The sequence below is a fragment of the Heterodontus francisci genome, chromosome 4 (genome assembly GCF_036365525.1).
Source record: "Heterodontus francisci isolate sHetFra1 chromosome 4, sHetFra1.hap1, whole genome shotgun sequence".
NCBI classification, from domain to species: domain Eukaryota; kingdom Metazoa; phylum Chordata; class Chondrichthyes; order Heterodontiformes; family Heterodontidae; genus Heterodontus; species Heterodontus francisci.
Window position 1 is genome coordinate 156291482 of NC_090374.1, and position 25055 is coordinate 156316536.

At 43.3% G+C, this 25055-nt stretch overlaps 1 protein-coding gene across 5 annotated transcripts in view; it reads right to left on the bottom strand.

Moving 5' to 3' along the window:
* The window catches only part of LOC137369342 (A disintegrin and metalloproteinase with thrombospondin motifs 3-like), a 311469-nt gene that overhangs the window by 61592 nt on the left and 224822 nt on the right, over nucleotides 1–25055 (bottom strand). For all 5 annotated transcript variants that reach the window (XR_010974930.1, XM_068030412.1, XM_068030411.1 and 2 more), the window contains 7 exons: nucleotides 20684–20827; nucleotides 18834–18966; nucleotides 14169–14282; nucleotides 8990–9135; nucleotides 6494–6669; nucleotides 6264–6397; nucleotides 1642–1765 (listed from right to left, as the gene is read on the bottom strand). Coding sequence is in view for 4 of the 5 variants with exons in the window: in XM_068030412.1 (XP_067886513.1) it covers nucleotides 1642–1765; nucleotides 6264–6397; nucleotides 6494–6669; nucleotides 8990–9135; nucleotides 14169–14282; nucleotides 18834–18966; nucleotides 20684–20827 (971 nt within the window). In the remaining variant the exon portion in view is untranslated. The remainder of the gene's footprint in view (nucleotides 1–1641; nucleotides 1766–6263; nucleotides 6398–6493; nucleotides 6670–8989; nucleotides 9136–14168; nucleotides 14283–18833; nucleotides 18967–20683; nucleotides 20828–25055) is intronic.

The following is a 25055-nucleotide window of genomic DNA, read 5'->3' on the forward strand; positions in this document are numbered from 1 at the left end:
GGCAGCCCACTCTTCAAATGGGGCCTCCTGACATGGTTGTGAGGAACAAGATGCAGGGCTACGGGAAAGAACGGTGGAATGGTACTAATTAGATAGTTCTTTCAATGAGCTGGCACAAGCACGATGTGCTGAGTGGCTTCCTTCAGCACTGTATGATTCAATGTGAGGGGCTAATGCCAGTGCTTTCCATGCTCCACTGCTGGTGCTGCACCATGTTGGGGGCCTCAAGGCTTGTTGCACAGTAACAGCATGGATTTAATTTGAGCTGTCAAGCTCCAGGCAACTTTACCTTGGTGCTCTTTCTCAGGGTATAGAATCATTTCTTATCTGCTGCTATAACTTATGGACATTGCATATGGCACACTTGAGCACAGAGCATGATTCCCTTCAGCCCCCAACTATAGCAATCCTTCTCTGACTCACCTTCTCTTACAATATCCAAAATCTCTTCATTGAAGGGGGCAGTTCTGGCCCCCTGTCCACACACAGGATTCCATCTGTGCAGGACTTGTCAGTCACAGCAAGTTGCAATATATTCAAAGAGCAGCAGCTTATAATTTCCTGCACACTTACATTCATAATGCTCAATGGACTAATGGAAACATATAAGGAGCAATGATAATGAATTAAGTGAGCTGGCATTATTTCATCTGGTGACAGTAACTCCCCACTTGTCTCACACCATTATTTTTGGACATGCAGCAATTCTGGGAAAACTTTCCCAGGGTCACTGAATTGACCCCATGGTCAACCGGGTGAGATACAGAAAAGCTGCTAGTGCCCACGGAACCATAGCCCGGTTCTTAGCAGAAAGCCGAAAGGCATTAATGCCACGATGGGAATGCATAACCAAGCCAGAAGAAAAAATTCCTTCTGTAGAATCAATTGAAGATGGAGAAGGGGAATTCTCCCTGTGCAGTCAATCAGTGGGGGAGTGGGCATTTCCTCTGTGTAACCTGGTGAGGGAAGTTCTCTCTGCGTAACTCAACTAGGGTGGAGCAATTCCCTCTGCAAACACCCAGTTGGGGGTATTTCCTCTGTGCACTGTAATAAATGAAATGATTATAAAGGATACTTTCAGTGTGCATGATGCACAGGCGAAATCTGCCCAAAGATGATAAAAAAAAATAACTTTGATTAACTGCTGCTTCTGAGGTGGAGTGAGCTGGCCTGTGGGGCACATTCACAGCATCTTTCTCGTATGTAGAACAGTGAAGACTGCAATATTCCTATCATCTTTCTTTGACAAAGATCGATGTAGATTATAAATAGCTATGAATTTCCTTGTCTGTTTTCCCAATCAACTGCCAGACGTTCAAGACAAAGCCCCATTTACATGTCTATCCCATGTTTCTGTCTATCTTCTGCCAATTTTTATGGAGCTGAGAAAATTCCTTGTTTTAAAATTCGTTTCGTGGGATGTGGGCACACTGGCCAGCCCAGCATTTATTGCCCATCCCTAATCGCCAATGAGAAGATACTCCAACCATGTTTCTTTAACGGAGATCAGTGTGGATTATTACCAGCAATAACTTCTGCATTAGCTATCCCGAGCAGTAGGAGATTGGAAAACACTCATGGAAATTCTATCGCAATATTCCTACCATATTTCAATGACAGTGCAGATCAGAATCTTCCTACCCGATTTCTTTGGTGTTCTGGTGAATGTTCCTTTCACTGTTCTGCAGTGAGAGTTGTCCCCACCACATACTCCACACTTATCATCCACTTTGTTCGACCCAATTTCTTTGTCACATCCGACTTTCTGTGGAGATAAAACTTTAATCAATACAACAGCAAAATGCAGTTTTAAAATAGAGGAAGATATAGGAACATTAGGAAAGGGGATAGGCTGTTCAGTCCCTCCAGCCTACTCTGCCATTTAACTAGATTTCAACAGTCTTCACGTCATATCTCTTGCTACCCTTACCTAACAAAAATTATATCGCTCTCAGTCTTGAAAGCTTCAGTTGACCCAGTATCCACTGGCTTTTAGGGCAGAGTGTTCCGGATTTCTACTGCCATTTGTATGAAAAAGTACTTCCTTATTTCACTCCTAAATGGTTCGAATTTTAAGATAATGTTCCCTCCCTCTGAATTCTCCTACCAGAGGAAATAGTTTCTGTCTGTCTACCCTATCAAATGCTTTTAACATTGTTAGTACCTGAATTAGGTCACTCCCTCAATCTTCTATACTCAAGGAAATACAAGCAACCTGCCCTCATAATTCAAACCTCTAAGCCCAGTATCATTCTGGTAAATCTGCGCTGCACCACATCAAGGGCTGATACATCCTTCTTGAGGTGTGGCACCTGAAACTGAATGCAGTGCTCCAGATGGAGTCTGATCAAGGTTCTCCACAACTGAAACATCACTTTATCCCCTTTGTAATCGAACATTTACAGTGGTGCCTTATTCATTGACCAGTGTGATTTGTTACAGAATGAAGTGATAGTAATATGTTGAATTTGAGCCCTACAATCTGATCAGAAAGTCCAAGTAAAGCCACAAGTAACTGTCTCTCTTTGGCATTGCCATGTGTTATAATTTGGTATCTCTCCCAGCTTTGTATTGCCGTTACAACAAAAAGACAATTTTCATAGGTAGATCAGCATCTCCTATAATGTGAAACATACATCTTGACCTGTTTTACCAGTAGTTGCAGTAATGCCTCGAGTTAACAATTACTTTTTTACCTAGTTATTTTATACAGGAATTTACATGAGGTGATTCTCATGCTTTCCCTTCCACTCTGAAGGCAAAGAAACACCATGCTGCCAGATTGGATCAGTCAGGTGAAAACTAATGAAAGGTGAAAACTGACATGATTTTTAATTAAGTTGAAGCAAGAGAAATTATGCCGAATAGTCAGCATTATAAATGCATAACTTAAGCAAATAAAGTGTCTTGAAACATTATTTAAGTGTCTAGGATCATAAGGATCATTTCAGAATCTTTTAATTGATATTTGAAGGTTGTAACGGAAGTTGGGGGTGGGGGGGTTGGGGTGGGGGGGGTGGGGGGAGCCTTGCCAAGTGAAGTCTGTTTCTCTACAATGACATGTAAACATGCAACCTCTCCACTGACCTAAACATCCACTCCCTCCACCATCGGCAAACATTGGCTGCAGTGTATAATATCTAGAGGATGCACTGCAGCACCTCTCAAACCTGCAACCTCCACCACCTAGATGGAGAAGGGCAGCAGGTATATGGGAGCACTATCACCTGCAAGTTCTCCCTCAAGTCACACACCATTCCATCTTGGACATATATCAACAATCCTTCATTGGTGTTGGTCAAAATTCTGTAACTCCCTACCCTAACAGCACTGAAATACCTTCACAACACGGACAGCAGCAGTTCAAGAAGGTGGCCCACCACCAACTTCTCAATAGCAAGTTGGAATTGGCAATAAACATTGACCTTGCCAGTGATGCCCAAATCCCAAGAATGAATTTTTAAAAAGCAAAAGAACAGAAAACTGATAAAAGGAAATCACCACCTATTAAACCATCCCTTTGGGTTCCCAAAGCAGAATACAACATACAAGGTTAAAATAATACTTTGCCATGAGTCACTTGGTAGTACAGAGCTTGAGTATTGCTGAATACAGAGACATTTTGTTGAAGCTTTTCATCTTGCACTCATCAGGACAATTCGCAAGAAAAGCAATGTAAGGGAAAGCAACAAATTTATACTGTATGAGAAGGGAGTGCTGATTGGTTGGAAAGTGGACTCTGATTGGTAGAGGCATTCCCATGGAAAATGCACCAGGTTATGGTCACTCACAGTTAACTGCCAAGCTTTGTTTGAAATTTAAAGCAGGCAGCTTGACTCTGATTAGTCAAGGCATTTCCCTGAGGAATGAACCAACGATTAGCTGTCACTTATTTTGCTTAGCTGAAACAGGCGCAATGTGTGTACATGTTCTTTCTGTCTGCAAAGAATAGGGCCCTGTGTATTAATATATGTAGCTTCCAGTACGTAAAAATGCGTCACACTGCGAGCCCGACTGACAATCTTAAATTGTCAGCGGAATTCTTAGCACACTGAGGATTATTTAGCAAATGTTGTCCAATAGCGGAATCACATCTAATGTTGGACACTGTGTTTTGAGTTTTGCAAGCACAGACTGCTTGAGTACGGTCTGTACCTTGCCCGTTGTGAACAGCAGAAGGGACATGTTGTTTGATACGGTCCGCCAATCTTTCGGTTGTACAGCCTATATACCTAGCATCATACTGGCATTGAAATTCATTTATCAAATTACTCATTTGTGAGATAGGCAGAACGTCTTTTTGGCTTGACGGCAGCATCCTGTTTGTGGCGAACACCACACGTGATGCTACTGCATAGTAACAGCGTGAAACAGTTAACTTTAGCTGTTGCTCAAATTTTTGGGATATATTACCGTTCCAGGGTAATCTGAGGTAGACTGCGCATTTTCAGGGCCGAAAATGACGGGCTTAGGCCCGTTCTTAAGTTTGCGTGATATCCAGCGAGAAATGATCTGATTAGGGTAGCCCTTGTCACGCAGGATGCCTTTGATTCACCCCATTTCAGCATCAAGCTTGCATGGTGAGCAAATTGCTCGGGCCCTATTTACAAGGTTGACAATAAGACCAATCGTATAGTGTGTGGAACTGAAAGAATCCCAACGCATGCATTGACCAACAAATGTATGTTTGCAGTAGACTGTAGTAGAGAATCCCTTAGCAGATTTCTCAAGTAGTGTGTCAAGGAAAGGGAGCTCATTTGACAGCTCCATTTCAAAGGTGAATTCGAGTGCAGATTGGAGCCCACTAAGAAGTGTAAGGATAAAAGCAAAATACTGCAGATGCTGGAAATCTGAAATAAAAACAAGAAATGCTGGAAATACTCAGCAGGTCTGGCAGCATCTGTGGTAAGAGAAGCAGAGTTAACGTTTCGGGTAAGTGACCCTTCTTCGGAACTGTAAGGAAAGTGTAAGGAAATTGATGTCCCTCTATGCCCTATCCTATCTATGACCGGTTCTGCACAACATGAATTGGCCAAATGGTGAATTATTATAACCAGTTTTGAGCAAGTTTTCAACACACACAGTGGACATGCAATTCAATAGCAATGCCATGTCCATGTGCTCATTTGACATTGATAGCCTATTCACCAATGTACCACTTAAGGAAGCCATAGATATTTTCCTGAAGCACTATATCATGTCGCTCTGGACCTGCCACCACTGCGTGAATCAGTATTCATTGAACTTATGAACTCATCAACTAAAGCAAATGAGCACCAAACTACCATGGTGGGATTTGAACTCATAATCTTTGGATCATTAGTCCAGCCTTTGGATTTGTCCAGTAACATAATGACTACAGTAACATTCTCCTTAATAGTTGGGTTCAAAGTTCTGGTAGGGCAATCGATGTCCTAATGACCTACTGCGTAAAACAAATTCTCTTTACGACAACCTTTGTTTTTTTTATGATGATCTTAAATAAATATCAGTGGAAGCAACTCTTCCTTATTTACCTTAATCTTTACCTTTATAATTTTGAACACCTCTATCAGATCTTCTAACAGCCATCTTTATTCTTTCGAAAACTGCTTCCATCTCTCTTATTTTTCTTCATAATTAAAGCTCCTCGTGTTTGGAATTCCTCTTAGTTAATTGTAAGGCCTGCCATATGCTCATCCCTGCAACTACATAAATCCTGGACCTTATGTGTATATAAAAGTGCTCTGACAAATGTCACGATTGGTGTCGGCAGGGACCGCTAGAACCGACCAGACACAAGTTTAAAACCTTTGAACTCTTCCAGCTCTTGTGTGTGTAATTGCTTGATGACACTGGGGAAAAAGAAATAACGCATGAAGCTCAAGATGCAGTTATATTCTGCAGTAAGCTCACAGATGTATGAATCTTAAAGGGAGGGTCTCTGATTTTTCCCTTCTACCTTGAAATGTTAGACTGATTCCATTATATTTTAAAATAGCTGAAAGAAGAAAATGTATCCTTGCATTTACAGGGTGATACTGTGAACCCATGTTCTCAGCGCAGAAGTTGCACTTCCAACATGCTTGGATAAGAGTTGGAACTACAACATCGTTGCACTGACTCTGCGACATGCGCTCTTCACGAGCTTGGACTGCTCACTGGAAGTACCAGATCATCGAATCACCTTTTCTGTAGCAGCTCAATGCATGTGATATTGGAACGGATTAGACCGCAAAGGTTTTCTATGTAATCATTTGGAACAAGTTGTTAAGTTTACTCACCACACATTCTCCTCTTACACAGATGCTATATGGATCTTTGTAGGAACAGCGAGTACCATCGTGGACCAACTGTTTCATGTAGACAACTCCTCCCATTTCCTTGGATTGGCAGTACAGATGGCATCTTTTTATTGCTAGCAAAAATCCATAAGATTATGTTGCTTAAATGTTTCAAGTCTATCTGAAATTTGAAACTTGCCTTGAACATAAAAATTGTGCACTTAACTTACAGTCAGGATGTTCATATGGAAGCCAGTGATGCTTAGTACTCTGATATTCATAGTATGAATTGCGTTGCTGACACTGTTGCGCTCGGAAATCTTCAAAATGACGTGGGCAATCTTCTTTGTTACACAGTTGGTATTCATAGTTTACACCAGGGCAATCCTGACCACTATTGGCAGGCCTGAGTCACAACCATGCAGTATTATTACACATCTTAAACAATCAAACAACCAACATCTTAAGCAAAGACAGAGAGTCAGATAATACGACACTGCTCATTAAATCAGTGAATCTTCAGGTAAGTAGCTTTTACTGTCTTTCTGAAATTTGAGGGTATCATTCACAGGTTTGTGTGTCATTGGCAATTTTTCCAGTGGTATCTGGTTTGGAGCATTCGTTACTCATTTTATATGAAGTGTGAAGTTATCCACTTTGGTAGGAAAAATAGAAAAGCAGAATATTTTTTGAATGGTGACAGGCTGGGAATCGTTAGCATTCAGAGGGACCTGGATGTCCTTATACATGAATCACAGAAGGTTAACATGCAGGTACAGCAAGCAATTAGGAAGACAAATGGTATGTTAGCTTTTGTTACAAAGGGATTGGTGTATAAGAGTAAAGAAGTCTTACGACAATTATATAGGGCACTGCTGAGGCCACACCTGAAGTATGGTATGCAGTTTTGGTCTCCTTTGTCATGGAGAAAATGCAATTAAGGTTCATTAGTCTGTTTCCTGGGATGAGGGGATTGTCCTATGAGAAGTGAATAGACTAGGTCTATATTCCCTGGAGTTAAAATAATGATAGGTGACCTAATTGAAACAAGTAAAATTCTTAAGGGAGTCATCAAGGCAGATGTTGAGAAAATGTTTCCCCTGGCTGGGGAATCTAGAACACGAGGTTACAACGTCAGCATAAGGGGTTGGCCATTTCAGACTGAGATGAGGAGAAATTTCTTCATTCAAAGGGTTGTGAATCTTTGCAATTCTCTATCCCAGAGAATTGTGGATGCTCAGTTGTTGAGTATATTCAAGGCAAAGGTCAATAGATTTTTGGTTACTAAAGGAATCAAGGGATATGGGGATAGTGTGGGTGTTGAGGTAGATCAACCATGATCTTATTGAATGGTGGAGAAGGCTTGAAAGATCAAATGGCCTACTCCAGCCCCTTTTTTTTTATGCTCTTATTCTGCCCTACACAATTCAGTCACGATCAGCTACTGGGTTCTATTTGTAGTTGTACAGAATGGGCATCTGAAGCAATCTTTTGTCAACATTCACAGTTTGCAGCCCTCCCTCAATAAAGCAGTAACACAATTAAAATTCAATCCGATAACACCTTGTCGCTACTTAAGCAGCTGTTTAGTTGCTTCACAACTCTCCATATTGAAGCCGCTGTAATACAGCTTCCACCCTACCCACAGCACTGGCTTTTAAACTGCCATCTGCCTCCCTAGTTTCAAAAAACATTCTAAAATTACTTTTATTGGAAAATACATTTGGCTCCATCCCCTAACTCTGTCCCTGCTTGTCCTTTTGAAGCATGAATCACTGTATAGTGACAAGATACCTTCTCCCTCGCCAGCGATGCTAACACTAATTACACTGCCTTATCACAGTCCCAACTGGGATTGGAAACTCAGCATACACTGGGAATTGAACCAAGGTTTTCAGGCCGCTGGGGAGCTGTGATGTGCTTTTTTATACGAACTGAACTAGTTAATTAATAAATAGCATAAATTCCTCAAATGCACACAGTCCACAAAGAGTCATAAAATCATACAGCACAGAAGGAGGCTTTTCGATCCATCGTATCTCTGCTAGCTCTTTGAAAGAGCTATCAGATTAGTGTAGACTTCCCCTACTCCTCCATAGCCCTGCGACTTTTTCTTGTTCAGGAATTTATTCATTTCCTGTTTGAAAGTTACTATGGAGCCATACTTGAAGTAAGCATTAATCAACAGTGCATTATTACATTGCACATTATTACATTGACAGCAATATCTGTGAGCTGTGCTCCCTTTGAGAGTGGGATCAGGGAATTCAGCCTCAGAATTCGTCCCCAGTCTCTTGGAAGATTTTCTTTATATTGGTGCTGTTGATTTTTATACGTTTGCATATATTCTCAGTCCCTTCTATCTAGCATAAAAGGTTTCATTATATTTTCTGAGGGGGGGGAGGGGGGGAGAGAATGCGGGGTATGGTGGTTGAAATCCATCAATGCCACTATTGCAAATGCAGCTGAAATGGAATCAGCAGCCTGTCCAATTTTCTTTTCCACTGAATCAATAGAAAGTCAGGCATGGTTTAAATTCATTTTCAGTCCAGTTTTGTGCTACTGCTGTTAGTCAATTCACCCGACGAATATCAAAGCGATCACAATGTGACAGCATTTCTTAGCAATTACTTTATCGCGTTATGGGAAAAGCATGTACTAGAATAACCAATTGATTCATCATTACAGATTAGAGAAAAACATTGATCACTATAGAAAACACTTACGCTGGGTTATCGCACTGCCGAGTTCGAAATCGGACACCAGATCCACAAGTGCGAGAACAGGACCCAAGTTTGCTCCATGGACCCCAGTTGCCATCCAACCTTAATTGTTCTGAAGTCTTCCACAAACAGTGACCCTGGTAGCACCACTGATAATTCAAATTAAACATTTTCAGTAATGGAATCTGTTCATCTTATTGAAAGGCAATTCATGAATATTGGCAGGTAATTATTGCATTGCACATTATTACACTGACAATATATTATTGCATTATGCATCATTACACACTCAATGCACCATTATATTGGGAGCATATTACTACACTGTTGGTGTGCTGTTACATTGTGCATTATTAGAGTGTTAGTGCATTTTTGTATTGATAGTATCATATACCGCACATTATTTCAGTCAGCTTATAACTACATTAACAATGCATTATTACCCTGACAGCAAATTATTACAATAATTGTATTATTACATTGTCAGTGCACTGTCACATTGACAGCACATTACTGCACAAACAGTGCATTATCACATTGTGCATTAGTACATGCAATGCACTCCTACATCATGATTGCATTATTATATTGACTATGGAGGGAGTGGAGAGGTCATTTGGGAGAGGGTTTTAGGCAGTGGCGGGTCAAGTCAAAAACACAGCCAACATCATCAGTTTGACACTGGGGCTATTTTAACACCGAGACTTCATTTGCAACCTGCCAGCCAATTGCCCACCTGTAGCCAACAAAAAGAGACAGCTGGTCAATTTTGGGCTGGTCAAAATCTTTTGCGGTGGTGAGGTTGGGGTGGGGGGGGGGTGCAGGTTGGAACTGGGTTGTGAGTTTGTGGGTTGGTGTAGGGTCTCCTCTCCTTTTCTAGCAGCATCTGCAGGTTTGTGTACTCTTGCTTACTGCTGCTGCTCCTCTTCCTCACTGCTGCTGCTTCTCTTCCTCCAGCCCTCGTGGTTCAACCAGCAGAACATCCCAAATAAAAATAATGGAATTCAAAGCCCAGAAAGACTTAACCACCTCCAAAAGAGAGCTTTTTAAACACTGATATTACAACCAAACAGGGCCCATAAGCATCCTAGAAGCCTAAAAAGACTAACAGAGACTTACCTTAAAGCAGGTGAGAATTCCTTTAAATGGTGCTTCCGTAGTCGACCTCCCAACTGTCCCTGCCATGATTTGATGGGCAGGCTTAAGAATTAGCAAAGTTGAAGGACCCCAATTTGAAGTGACTCATTTTATATCTTAAACAGGTGTCTAGGACAACTAAGGGATGTCCAATCCAAAATGAGGTGTGACGCACCTCCTGTGTAAATGGGGCACGTAATATTGGCACACAATTTGCGCTCGAGAGTTGAAACAGTTTTGCTCCCCATCTGAAACAGCACCACCTATCTGCAATGTTCAGAACCAATTTTTATCCATGTGCAAGGCATGTGGTCACCCCAGAACCAATCAAGATCGACTGTGCTCCTACAATATATCAACGGTAACCAATATTATTTGCCATCTTTGTTTCTATAAACTTACTTCATTTGGATATGGAAATTTAAGTTTGCAGATCAGAATGTTTTGATGGTAATGACCTGAAATAAGAAACACAGTCATTGTAGGGATGGGTTTCTATCTACTCGAGCCACAAATCCCAGATGGGGGATTGATCACAAATATGACTATTCAAGGGCCATTTCAGCTGTGAAACAGTTGTTCTCACCAGATCATGTCTGATCAGGTTCAGCCCTTCAGTGATGATAGCTCATCAGTGAATTAGTCTATTTGAGATTTGTTGGCGAACTGAGTTTGGACATAGCAGTCACTATATGCAACACAATTTCATTGTTTTTGTGGGGGCTTATTTCCATGGTTGGAACCACAATGTCAGTATTGGGAACTTCCAACAAATGTCTCAGCCTATCTGACCTCTTGGGCTCTGAATGAGTTTGAGGAAGTATTTACAAAGAATTTTTTTTTTATTCATTCATGGAATGTGGGCTTCACTGGCTAGGCCAGCATTTATTGCCCATCCCTAATTGCCCTGAAGGAGGTGGTGGTAAGCTGCCTTCTTGAACCGCTGCAGTCCATGTGAGGTAGGTACACCCACAGTGCTGTTAGGAAGGGAGTTCCAGGATTTTGACCCAGCGAGAGTGAAGGAACGGCGATATAGTTCCAAGTCAGGATGGTGTGTGACTTGGACGAGAACTTGCAGGTGGTGATCTTCCCATGCATCTGCTGCTCTTGTTCTTCGAGGTGGTAGAGGTCATGGGTTTGGAAGGTGCTGTCTAAGGAATCTTGGTGCATTGCTGCAGTGCATCTTGTACACACTACTGCCACTGTGTGTCGGTGGTGGAGGGAGTGAATGTTTGTAGATGGTGTGCCAATCAAGTGGGCTGCTTTATTCTGGATGGTGTCAAGCTTCTTGAGTGTTGTCGGAGCTGCACCCAGCCAGGCAAGTGGAGAATATTCCATCACACTCCTGACTTGTGCCTTGTAGATGGTGGACAGGCTTTGGGGAGTCAGGAGGTGAGTTACTCGCTGCAGGATTCCTAGCCTCTGACCTGCTCTTGTAGCCACGGTATTTATATGGCTATTCCAGTTCATTTTCTGGTCAATGGTAGCCCCTAGGATGTTGATAGTGGAGGATTCAGCAATGGTAATGCCATTGAATATCAAGGGGACATGGTTAGATTCTCTCTTGTTGGAGATGGTCATTGCCTGGCACTTGCGTGACTCAAGTGTTACTTGCCACTTATCAGCCCAAGCTTGGATATTGTCCAGGGCTTGCTGTATTTCTACACGGACTGCTTCAGTATCTGAGGAATCGCTAAGGGTGCTGAACATTGTGCAATCATCAGCGAACATCCCCACTTCTGACCTTACGATTGAAGGAAGGTCACTGAGGAAGCAGCTGAAGATGGTTGGGCCTATGACACTACCCTGAGGAACTCCTGCAGTGATGTCCTGGAGCTCAGATGATTGACCTCCAACAACCACAGCCATCTTTCTTTGCGCTAGGTATGACTCCAGCCAGCGGAGGGTTTTCCCCCTGATTCCCATTGACTTCAGTTTTGCTAGGGCTCCTGGATGCCATACTCAGTCAAATGCTGCCTTGATATCAAGGGCAGTCACTCTCACCTCACCGCTTGAGTTCAGCTCTTTTGTCCATGTTTAAACCAAGGCTGTAATGAGGTCAGGAGCTTAGTGGCCCTGGCGGAACCCAAACTGAGCATCACTGAGCAGGTTATAGCGAAGGAAGTGCTGCTTGATGGCACTGCTGATGACACCTTCCATCACTTTATTGATGATTGAGAGTCGACTGATGGGGCGGTAATTGGTCGGGTTGGACTTGTCCTGCCTTTTGTGTACAGGACATTTCTTTCTTTCTTTCTTTTGGCCTCCTTATCTCGAGAGACAATGGGTAAGCGCCTGGAGGTGATCAGTGATGTGTGAAGCAGCGACTGGAGTAGCTATAAAGGCCAATTCGAGAGTGACAGGCTCTTCCACAGGTGCTGCAGAAAAATTTGTTTGTCGGGGCTGTTACACAGTTGGCTCTCCCCTTGCACTTTTGTCTTTTTTCCTGCCAACTGCTAAGTCTCTTCGACTCGCCACACTTTAGCTCCGCCTTTATGGCTGCCCGCCAGCTCTGGCGAACGCTGGCAACTGACTCCCATGACTTGTGATCAATGTCACAGGACTTCATGTCGCGTTTACAGACGTCTTTAAAGCGGAGACATGGACGGCCGGTGGGTCTGATACCAGTGGCGAGCTTACTGTACAATTTTTCTTTGGGGATCCTGCCAACTTCCATGCGGCTCACATGGCCAAGCCATCTCAAGCGCTGCTGACTCAGTAGTGTGTATAAGCTGGGGATGTTGGCCGCCTCAAGGACTTCTGTGTTGGAGATATGGTCCTGCCACCTGATGCCAAGTATTCTCCAGAGGAGGACAGGACATACCTAGGCAATTTTCCACATTGCCAGTTAGATGCCACTGTTGTAGCTGTACTGGAACAGCTTGGCTAGGGGTGCGGCAAGTTCTGGAGTACAGGTCTTCAGTACTATTGCCGGAATGTTGTCAGGGCCCATAGCCTTTGCAGTATCCAGTGCCTTTTGTCGTTTCTTGATATCACACGGATTGAATCGAATTGGCTGAAGTCTGGCATCTGTGATGCTGGGGACTTCAGGAGGAGCCGAGATGGATCATCAACCCAGCACTACTGGCTGAAGATTATTGCAAATGCTTCAGCCTGATCTTTCGCACTGATGTGCTGGGCTCCCCCATCATTGAGGATGGGGATATTTGTGGAGCCACTTCCTCCAGTTAGTTGTTTAATTGTCCACCACCATTCAGGACTGGATGTGGCAGGACTGCAGAGCTTAGATCTGATGCGTTGGTTATGGGATCGCTTAGCTCTGTCTATTGCATGCTGCTTATGTAGTTTGGCATGCAAGTAGTCCTGGGTTGTAGCTTCACCAGGCTGACACTTCATTTTGAGGTGTGCCTGGTGCTGCTCCTGGCATGCCCTCCTGCACTCTTCATTGAACCAGGGTTGGTCTCCTGGCTTGATGGTAATGGTAGATTGGGGAATATGCCAGGCCATGAGGTTACAGATTGTCATTGAGTACAATTCTGCTGCTGCTGATGGCCCACAGCGCCTCATGGATGCCCAGTTTTGTATTACTAGATCTGTTCAAAATCTATCCCATTTAGCACGATGATAGTGCCACACATGATGGACGGTATCCTCAATGTGAAGGCGGGACTTCGTCTCCACAAGGACTGTGCGGTGGTCACTCCTACCAATACAGTCATGGACAGAAGCATCTGCGGCAGGCAGATTTGTGAGGACAAGGTCAAGTATGTTTTTCCCTCATGTTGGTTCCCCCACCATAATGGGACACTTCATGCGATAGTGTAAGATTTCTTAAACACTTCTAAAGAAATTTCAGCAAATTAAGAGAGGACATTTGATTTAGTGGGGCTGTACTTCATCTAGGGTGTTCTACCCTATTGCATTGCACACTGGTCCAGTTGGAGATGCATTACAGTTTCCTGCCCATCTTGACTCTGTGGTCCATTCAATCCAGAATCAGGTCTGTAGTATGTCAGTGAACTGCTTGTAATACGTATCATTAATTTTGTTCAAAACAAGTATCAGTGTCTCAGAGGTAACTCACCTTTCCAGGACCACACTCTGTTCCATCCAAGGGAGGTCCTTTCTTTGTCTTGCAGAAGAATGGGTTGTCAGGATGGCTGCACCATAACTGCTTACATGGGTCAAAGGTGCGAAACTGTAACCACAGGAAAATGAAATTGGCATTTTTCTTACTATAAGGTCATTAATAATTAGCTAATGACTACTTTTTATAGCTTTAAGGTTCAAAATCAAAAGATATTAGGTTTTCACATTTTGAAAAATAATGGTATAACTATATAGGGTCATTTTATAAGTCCCCGTTCCAATGGGAAGATTCATGGGAAAAACAAGAAATGCTGGAAATACTCAGCAGGTCTGGCAGCATCTGTGGAGAGAGAAGCAGAGTTCATGTTTCAGGTCAGTGACCCTTCATCAGAAGATTCATAGGACAGGACTGTGGGTCAGTCAAACAACACACAGCCAATTAAGTGCTCTTGTCTACCGAGGCACCACACTGAGTAGTGGAGATAGGGCTCTAATACAGTAGGATTGATTCTGTGACACATTTTCTGGTCTCGTGAGGATAAATGTTAGGGGTAGAGTGGAGGTAAGGCTCTACTAATTGTTGGGCTAATTTTGTGGTACAGGCCCCCATCTAGCTAAGCTCTATACTGGGAGTGTAGTGGAGATATGGGTGCAAAACTCTAGGACTGATGCTAGGATTTGTGCTCTTTCTTGTTCGGCACCATGTTGGGAGCTCAGCTTCACAAAATTTACCTCTTGTATCTTTGCCTGTTGTTTCGTTTGTCATTAAAGTTGCCAAGTGAAATATACACCTAACCAGAATAAGTTTTTACTACAAAATGCAAAGCTCAATTTTTGGGCCATTGCTGCAAGTGATGTTTAATGTTCCGATGCAGCAGTGACATTATTTATGTTCAGAGTTAAAATACAGTCGCCACATACAATATATAATAGTTAATTCACTGATCCCAGGCTTCCAATGCGAACCAAGCAGGAAGGGACTGTAGATTGGTGATTAGAGGCTACAGTGTTGTATCCAATCCCTGTTAATGCTCCCTCTTGAGTGCCACTCCCTGCTATGAGCCCAAGTTCAGTGAACTTTTACAAACATATAGCTAACACAAATAATCTATACCATATCTCTTGATATACCACAATGTGACAGCTTGCCATGCTCATACAGGAACTATCTAAAGCACCCTCATTTCTGAATGCCATTTGCAGGGCATACTGCATGTAATTAATATTTGCTTCAGTTTACACATCTGTGTGCCAGTATATCGGGCTTTAATGAGTTTATGTTCAGGTTATACGGGTGATCTGACACAAATCAATGCTCACAGAAAAGAAATTGTAGGCTCACTGTGCCTGATTCTCTGCTCAATAACTGAAATAGATCAAATCCTAAAATGCATTCTGCATTTGAAATAGTGACTTTAAGCTTGATAAAGATTTATACATTGAAAAAAGAAATTTTGGTGAAAAAGAAACACATTGAATGGAGATCCTTTAGATACAAAGTTGCAAGTCAGAAATGAAAGAACCCCTCCACTGTGGTAGACAGAGGCTTTAACTGTACCAATCCCAATTCCTGTTCTTCCATCCTCATCCCATTTCCTTCCCTTCCAGAACCATGATTGTATCCCAGTTGCCCTCACCTTCCACCCCTCTAGCTGCCACATTCAATAAATGATTCTCTGCCATTTTTGACACTTCAATACAATCTCACCACCAAACAGAATTCCAAAGGGACCGTTCCATCCTTGACACCCTGGTCAACTCTTCCATCACCCCTAACAACTGCTTTCCTTCCTCCGGCACTTTCCTATGTAAGTACAGGAGATGTAAAACCTGTTATTTCACCTCCTCACACACCAACCTCCAGTGTTTCATATACTCCTTCTGGGTGAAGCAGGAATTTACACCAATTTATTATACTGTACTCGCTGTCCATGATGCAGTTTCCTCTACATTGGAAAAACCAAATGCAGATTATGTGATCATTTTGCTGAACACCTCCATTTCATCTGCAAATGCTTCCGGTTACTTGCCATTTGAATCCTCTGTCCTGCTCACACTCTGACTTCTGTCTTTGTTTTCCGACACTGAAGCTTATCGCAAGTTCAAAGAATGGCACTTTATTTTTGTACCAGCTGATTTACAAACCTCTGACCTTACAGTGACTTAACTTCAGACCTTAACCACAGTTCCCATCTTCTCTCAGACGGCAGACACTGCTAATGCAGCATAGGCACCCCATCACTTCCAGAAATGAGGGAAACTGTGGGCTAGGGATCCCACATCGGTACACGACCATTGGGGTGTTCTGCACCTCTGGTTTTCCCCTGCCTTTTTTTTCCATCACATGCCTGGGCCACTGAGGCCTTCTCCATTTTGCCAGGGTAGATGCAGGAAGGGTGTTTCCCCTGGCCGAGGGGTCTAGAACCAGGGGACACAGTCTCAAAATAAGGGGTAGACCATTTAGGACTGAGATGAGGAGGAATTTCTTGACTCAGGGGGTGGTGAATCTTTGGAATTCTCTACCCCAGAGGGCGATGGAGACTCAGTCATTGAGTATGTTCAAGACAGAGCTATTTAAGGAATTAAGGGATAAGGGGATAGTGCAGGAAAATGGCATTGAGGTAGAAGATCAGCCATGACCTCGTTGAATGGCGGAGCAGGCTCGAAGGGCCAAATGGCCTACTCCTGCTCCAATTTCCTATGTCATGCTCACAGCACAATGTCGTACTACATAGAATCATAGAATGGTTACAGCACATGGAAGAAGAGATCACAGTTAGCATGTTGGTCCTCCCAACACTACCCCCCAACTGCGCCCCCTTCTCCCATTCACACACGATTGGAAGAACTCCCTCTATGAATTTACCCTTGACTGTATAATGCCTATTTCATGAAACAAACCCAATCATAGTTGATCAGTTAGTTGCACTAGGTGTGCAGCCTTGCAAAATTTGCCCTAAAATGTTGGTTCAAAACATCAGATTTAAACTGTAAAAGAAACATTCAAGTTTTTGGCCAGGCGTGAGGCACGGCCTCTTTATTTCTGTTTTTTTGCCAGCACTTTTCCCCCCCACCATCTCCAGTCAGCACTCTGCAGACAGACAGCCCTGCAGTGCTTCAATGAAATAGACATTCTTCATCTGGGAGCTATGACGGTGAGTTTTGGCAAGGGCATGGGCATAGGAGGCATCAGAATCAAGTCTGATTCTGTCCTCATGCTCAGACCAGAGCACTTTCAGTCAAAGAAGGGCATCCACCACTGACTTTTTCCCAGGGACACTGAAGGCAATTGTGATGCTCAAGTTGCTAACCTCGCCAAGGTCAGATGATTCAGCACAAAACAAAGAACAAAGAACAGTACAGCACAGGAACAGGCCATTCGGCCCTCCAAGCCTGCGCCGATCTTGATGCCTGCCTAAACTAACACCTTCTGCACTTCCGGGGCCCATATCCCTCTATTCCCTTCCTATTCATGTATTTGTCAAGATGTCTCTTAAACGTCGCTATCGTATCTGCTTCCACCACCTCCCCTGGCAGCAAGTTCCAGGCACTCACCACCCTCTGTGTAAAAAAAACTTGCCTCGCACATCCCCTCTAAACTTTGCCCCTCTCACCTTAAACCTATGTCCCCTAGTAACTGACTCTTCCACCCTGGGAAAAAGCTTCTGACTATCCACTCTGTCTATGCCGCTCATAACTTTGTAAACCTCTATCATGTCGCCCCTCCACATCTGTCGTTCCAGTGAAAAGAATCCGAGTTTTTCCAACCTGATAATGAGATGACTGAGACTATCTGCACTCCCTTCCCTAGGCTCATCATCCACCAAGTCCTTCTCTTTGGTAAATACTGATGCAAAGTACTCATTTAGCACCTCGCCCATTTCCTCTGGCTCCACACATAGATTCCCATCTCTGTCCATGAGTGGGCCAACCCTTTCCCTGGTAACCCTCTTGCTCTTTATATATGTATATAAAGCCTTGGGATTTTCCTTAATCCTGTTTGCCAATGACTTTTCATGACCCCTTTTAGCCCTCCTGACTCCTTGCTTAAGTTCCTTCCTACTGTCTTTATATTCCTCAAGTGCTTCATCTGTTCCTAGCCTTCCAGCCCTTACAAATGCTTCCTTTTTCTTTTTGACTAGGCTCACAATATCGCGTGTTATCCAAGCTTCCCGAAACTTGCCAAACTTGTCTTTCTTCCTCACAGGAACATGCTGGTCCTGGATTCTAATCAGCTGATGTTTGAAAGACTCCCACACGTCAGATGTTGATTTACCCTCAAACAGCCACCCACAATCTAAATTCTTCAGTTCCTGCCTAATATTGTTATAATTAGCCTTCCCCCAATTTAACACCTTCACCCGAGGACTACTCTTATCCTTATCCGCAAGTACCTTAAAACTTATGGAATTATGGTCACTGCTCCCGAAATGCTCCCCCACTGAAACTTCGACCACCTGGCCGGGCTCATTCCCCAATACCATGTCCAGAATGGCAGTGAATCAAACTTGAAGCATAATCTCCTGCCATGTAATGTAATTGGCCAATTGAGATGCTTCAACCTAAAATGTTTATTGCTAACAATCCCCAGCTTACATTTCATTTTATAGTTAACCCCTCTCTTTTACATTTGTTACATGATTATTTTGGCAGAACATACAGCTGTGCACATCTTGTAGCCCACACCAAAATCAAAGCGGCATTGCTCATCCATTGAATAGTTTATCCCTGGCAGTTCTGGAAGTTTGGGCCAATCGTGATCAAATGGGTCATCTAGGAGGCAGTCATAGGAGCTGTAGAAAGAAACAGAAAGGGGATTAACTTTATAAATCAGTTCATTTGAATCTTCATCCCAAGTGTTCAAATTTCCTATTTTATTCAATAAAATTCCTGAGGATGGTATTACGATTGCATGATTCCACGTCCAGCATTTCCAGTGGCGATCACACCTCTCCTGTGATTTTCTGAAGTGTATTCCTCTGACTGCTCACCCCACTAGAAGCACCGGATCATGGAATCCTTTCCTCGATATTATACCTTGGGTCCTAGCAGATCTGAACTTCCCAGCTGCATGGACTCTGCTGATATTTCTTGGTTTCTTTCACTGGAAAAAACACTACAGGCGTGGAGCTATCCCAGAGCATCAATTAGTGGTGGAAGCTGCCTATCTCAATGGCAAGCACCTTTTACCATCACTCAAAACTATAGTTTCACTGTAGTTATCTTTGTGTTATTGAATGTCTCAGGTACACGGTTGATAACAGGGGACAAAAAAACTTACATGTACATCTGTTTAATACTGAAAGCTCTGATTATGCACCAATGCAATGCAGACAATAGGAACATAGGGATTACTAGACAAAAAAAGACCAAGATCTTCTATTGCCTGCTATAGTCCTAGAAGTTGGATGATACAATAATAATAGAGTTGTTGACCATTCATAGCAATCAATCTCTATCAATTAGTCTACAACAAATGCAGACAGGAAGCAAGAAAAGCTCCAGGGGTGAAGAGCTTTGGGAATCATAGGCCCACAATCACCTTTTTCCTTACTAACATGTTACATTTGTCACATGTCATGTCTCAAATGTACTCTATCACAAAATGATACTTTCTAAAAGCACACAGAATAAAGAATTTTTCCTAACCTCTCTCAGCACTCTCTGTGACAATTTTGATTACTTCACTGACTCACCAACCTAGTTTTTCCCGAGCCACTCTGTCAAAACCCTTCATCATTTTAAGAACCTCCATTAAATCTCCCATTAATCTTCACTGCTCCAGTGAAAATGGTCCCAGTACTATAAATTATCATCCCTGACATCATCCTTATGGATCTACACTGTACATTCTCAATGTCCTTTCAATAATGGAGTGCAAATGGCCCAATAGCATACACAATACTTTAAATATGGCGTAGCCAATGGTTAAACCTCCCATCCCTAAGGAGAAAAATCCTAACTTCTCAAGTTTCTCTTTGTAAGTGTAAACCCTCATCCTTGGTAACATCTTAATGAATCTATGCTTCACTTTTCCATTTGCTTTTATATCCTTCCTATAATGGAATATCCAAATCTGCACCCTAATTAAGTATTGTGCAAGCTCAATAGTATCTCTTTTCTGAGCCTCTAAATACAAAACAAAGAACCTTAAAGCAGGGCCTCACTGATCTCATTTTTAATTCGGTATGTTTTCCTGCAACCCAGGGACCAGGCAGATGCAATACCTAGTTGGATGGAACTGATAATGCTGCTGCCTCTCATGTTACAGCAACACTTTCTCAAGACATTAGTTCCAAGTGCCTTGTATATATTTGTTTGGGACATTGTAGAGAGAGTTATCCAAAATTATTTTAACAATGCTTCCTCAGGAATGGACATAACAGGCACCGGACCCCAAACACCATACAATCCCTCCTGTCTCGCTGCAGCATCTTCCTAGAAGAATTCATTTTAAATAAATTCAAACAATACAAAGCCAATGATTCTTTGGCCTAATGATGTACTCACTGAAGATATCGCTTGAGCTCTTGCCCGCTGCACCGAGACCAATGAAATCGGTGAAATGCAGCCTGGACCAAGGGTGCCATAACACTTCCCATGCTGGTTTCATCACCACACCTGTTTCCTTGACCATCGTGTTCCATTCCCAAGCTACAAGAGTTTCAATAAAACTTTGTTAGAAAAGGCAACAATTTATAATATTTTAAAAGAAAATCTGATCATATTGCTTTATCGGAATAGGTTTAAGATGAATTGGAATACTTGCATTCTCATTTGAACAATAAGCATGCTGGCTCAATTGGTAAAATACTTGCCTCTGAATCAGACAGCTGAGATTCAAGCCTCCATCTGGGACTTGGGCACACTATCTAGGGTGACAGTTCAATGCAAGTACTGCAGAAGTGCTACACAGTTGGAGGTGACATATTGAATCAAGTCTGCCGGTCAGAGGAAGAGGCATATCCAACTCTAAACATTAACTGTTTCTCTCTCCACAGATGCTGCCAGATCTGCTGAGTATTTCCAGTACTTTCCGTTATTATTATTAAAGATCCCATGGTACTGCTTGCAGAGCAAGGTGCCATGGCCAATGTTCCACCATCAAACAATAGCACCAAAAATACACTTAATTGTGATTTATGGGATTTTGTGTGCAAGCTGCTACCCACATAACAGTGACTACACTACAAAAGTAATTTGTTGGCTGCAAAGTGCTTTAGAAAATTCTGTGGATGTGATGACGCACGATATAAATGCATATTCTATCTTACTATAGCTGACTGTCACTTCCAGACAATAATACTCAAAGGTTTTCTCATTGTAGGAATTGTGCTAAATATTGCAACATCTCTAAACACTCAGTGGGTCACTGAAAGTTTGCCAAAGCAGAATGTTCAATTCAGGGCAAAGCATGCAAATCACTCATCTGTGAGACTTCACACCACATGGGAAAATGTTTAACCTAAAATGGTAAATTTATTGCTTTTGATTCAGAAATGTAACCTCAATTTTTTTCAGTGTGACTATCAAGGCCTTCATTTCGTTTGTAATCACACATAGTACTCTTGTAGCTTACAGCAGGGCCCGATTAGCACATATTGGAAAGAAAGACTTGCATCTATATCGTGCTTTTCATCACCTCAAGATGTCCCAAAGTGCTTCACTGCAAATGAAATACTTTTGATATATAGTCACTGCTGTCAGGAAATGAGGTAGCCAAATCGTACACAGCAAGGTCCCCACAAACAACAATGAGATTATCCCAAGGGCTGGAATATGGTTGCATAAAGCTCTGGTTAAACCAATCTGAAATATTGTGCTCAGTTCTGTGCACCCCATCACAGGAAGAATATATTGCCCTTGGAAGGGGCACAGCACAGATTCACTAGAATGGTACCAGGGTTTAGAGTGTTAAATTATGTGGGCAGGTTGTATAGACTAGGCTTGGACTCCCTTCAGTATAGATGATTGAGGGGTGATCTAATTGAGATGCTTAAAATGATGAAAGAATTTGATTGGGTAGATAGAAACTATTTCCTCTGGTTGGACAGTCCAGAACAAAAGGACATAACCTTAGAATTAGAGTTGGGCCATTCAGGGATGATGCCAGGAAGCATTTCTTCACATAAAGGGCAGTGGAAATCTTGAACTCTCTCCCCTAAAAAGCTATTGAGCAGAGATCAATTTAAAATTTCAAAACTGGGATTGATAGATTTTTGTTAGATAAGGATATGAAAGAATATGGAACCAAGACAGGTAAATGGAGTTAAGATATAAATCAGCCACAATCTAATTGAACATGCTGGAGGGTCTAATAGTCCAATTCCTGCTCCTATGTTCTTTTGAGATAAATGACCAATTGAACTGTGTTAATGATGGTGATTGAGGGATAAATGTTGAATTAGGACACTGGAAGAAGTCTCCTGTTCTTCCATATCTACCTGAAAGGGTTGGCAGAGCCTCAGTTTAACATCTCATTTCTGTCAGTAAAGCACTCCTTCAATATTTCACTGAGGTGTCAGCTTTGAATAGGTACTCAGATCTCTGGAATGGTGCTTGAACCTGGAACCTGCTGACCTAAAGGCAAGAGTACTACCACTGATCCAAGGCTGACTCTTTACAAATTAAACACACTGATTACAAATATAACTTAAGAAATAAATCACTCAGTTACAGCTCAAAGATTGATGACACCCGTCATTTTAAGAAACAAAAGAACTTAAAAACAAGACTGCAGAGAAGCTGAAAATCCTTGGCTAACAGCAAGCAGGATCACCTGCTTGGCCATACTGGTTGCTCTCATGACAGGTCTATATAGTTTGGTAGGAAAGTCAAGATGGCGCAATAATTAAATAAAAACAACTGTCCATCATTAACACCAACAGAACCCACTGTATTGCACAGAGGAAAAGGTGTCCCGAAACGGATCAAGAAATAAAGGGCATTGAAGGATAGCGAGTGTCACTCACACACTCAAGAAAGGATTCAGATAGGAACAAGGGTATTAGACCATTACATCGAAGACGACAGATGTAGGGCAGAATCCTGACCCCTTTAAAAATAATCATGGGCCAGGACCATTTCCTGGTCCCAACTTCCGCACTTGCTGGAAATGCACCAACTGGTGCAATCTTTTGGGAGGTGGCCGCCTAATTGGCTGCTTCTGTATCTGACGCCCTTAATGGTGGGTTCCTGGGCTGCAGGCCCAATCAGAGGGACCGCAGCCTTGGAAGGCCAGCAGCCCACTGGCAGAGGTGGGTGCTGCTGCTGTAGGAGGGGGGCTGGGAGGGTTCTGCTGCTGTAGGAGGAGGGCTGGGAGGGTTCTGCTGCTGTAGGGGGGGGGGGGGGCTGGGAGGGTTCTGCTGCTGTAGGAGGGGGGCTGGGAGGATTCTGCTGCTGTAGGAGGGGGGGGGCTGGGAGGATTCTGCTGCTGTGGGGGGGGGGGGGGGCTGGGAGGATTCTGCTGCTGTAGGAGGGGGGGGGCTGGGAGGATTCTGCTGCTGTAGGAGGGGGGGGCTGGGAGGATTCTGCTGCTGTAGGAGGGGGGGGCTGGGAGGATTCTGCTGCTGTGGGGGGGGGGGGCTGGGAGGGTTCTGCTGCTGTATGAGGGGGGCTGGGAGGGTTCTGCTGCTGTGGGGGGGGGGGCTGGGAGGGTTCTGCTGCTGTAGGAGGGGGGCTGGGAGGGTTCTGCTGCTGTAGGAGGGGGGACTGCGAGGGTGCAGCTGCAACAGGAGGGGGGACTGGGAGGATGCCTCCATCTTAAGGCATCCTCTGAAGAAGTTGACACGAAATTACCTGTAGCTGCAGCTGCCAGGCCTGCAGAAAGAAAGGCCTCGACAGGAGGCCTGTGGCAGCAGCTGTGGCCCACTGATCCATGTGGCTCTGGTGGAGGGTTAGTATAGGAGGCCTCGCGGGACCCTTGGCCAGCCGCCAGCAAACAGCCTCCAGGCACTTGGCAGGCTTGGCCCTCAGTGGAGGGGCCCACACCATCCCCAATCAAAATTAAAGCACATGGGATCAAAGGTAATATACTGGTATTGATTAAGGATTGGTTAATAGGCAGAAAACAGAGAGTAGGAATAAACGGGTCATTCTCACATTGGCAGGCTGTGACTCGTGGGGTACTGCAGGGCTCAGTGTACGGGCCCCAGCTGTTCACAATATATATCAATGATTTGAATGTGGGGGCCAAATGTAATATTTCCAAGTTCGCAGATGTCACAAAACTAGGTGGGAATGTGTGTTGTGTGAAAGATGCAAAACGGTTTCAAAGGGATTTGAACTGACTTAGTGAGTGGGTAAGAATGTGGCAGATGGAATATGCGGGAAAATGTGAGGTTATCCACTTTGGTAGGAGGAATAGATGTGCAGAGTATTTCTTAAATGGTAAGAGATTAGAAATGCAGATGTACAAAGGGACCTGGGTGTCCTCGTCAATAAGTCACTGAAAGCTACCATGCAGGTGCAGCAAGCAATTAAGAAGGCTAATGGTATGTTAGCCTTTTTTGCAACAGGATTTGAGTACAGGAGTAGTGAAGTCTTGCTTCAAATGTATAGAACCTAGGTTAGACTGCACCTGGAGTACTGTGTGCAGTTTTGGTCCCCTTACCTTAGGAAAGATATTATTGCCATAGAGGGAGTGCAACGAAGGTTGACCAGACTTGTTCCCGGGATGACGGGACTGTCCTATGAAGAGATTGGGGAAACTGGGCCTGTATTCTCTAGAGTTTCGAAGAATGAGAGGTTATCTCATTGAAACCTACAAAATACTTAAAGGGATCGACAGGGTAGATGCAGCTATGATGTTTCCCCTGGTTGGGGAGTCTAGAACCAGGGGACACAATTTCAAAATAAGGGGGAAGCCACTTAGGACAGAGAT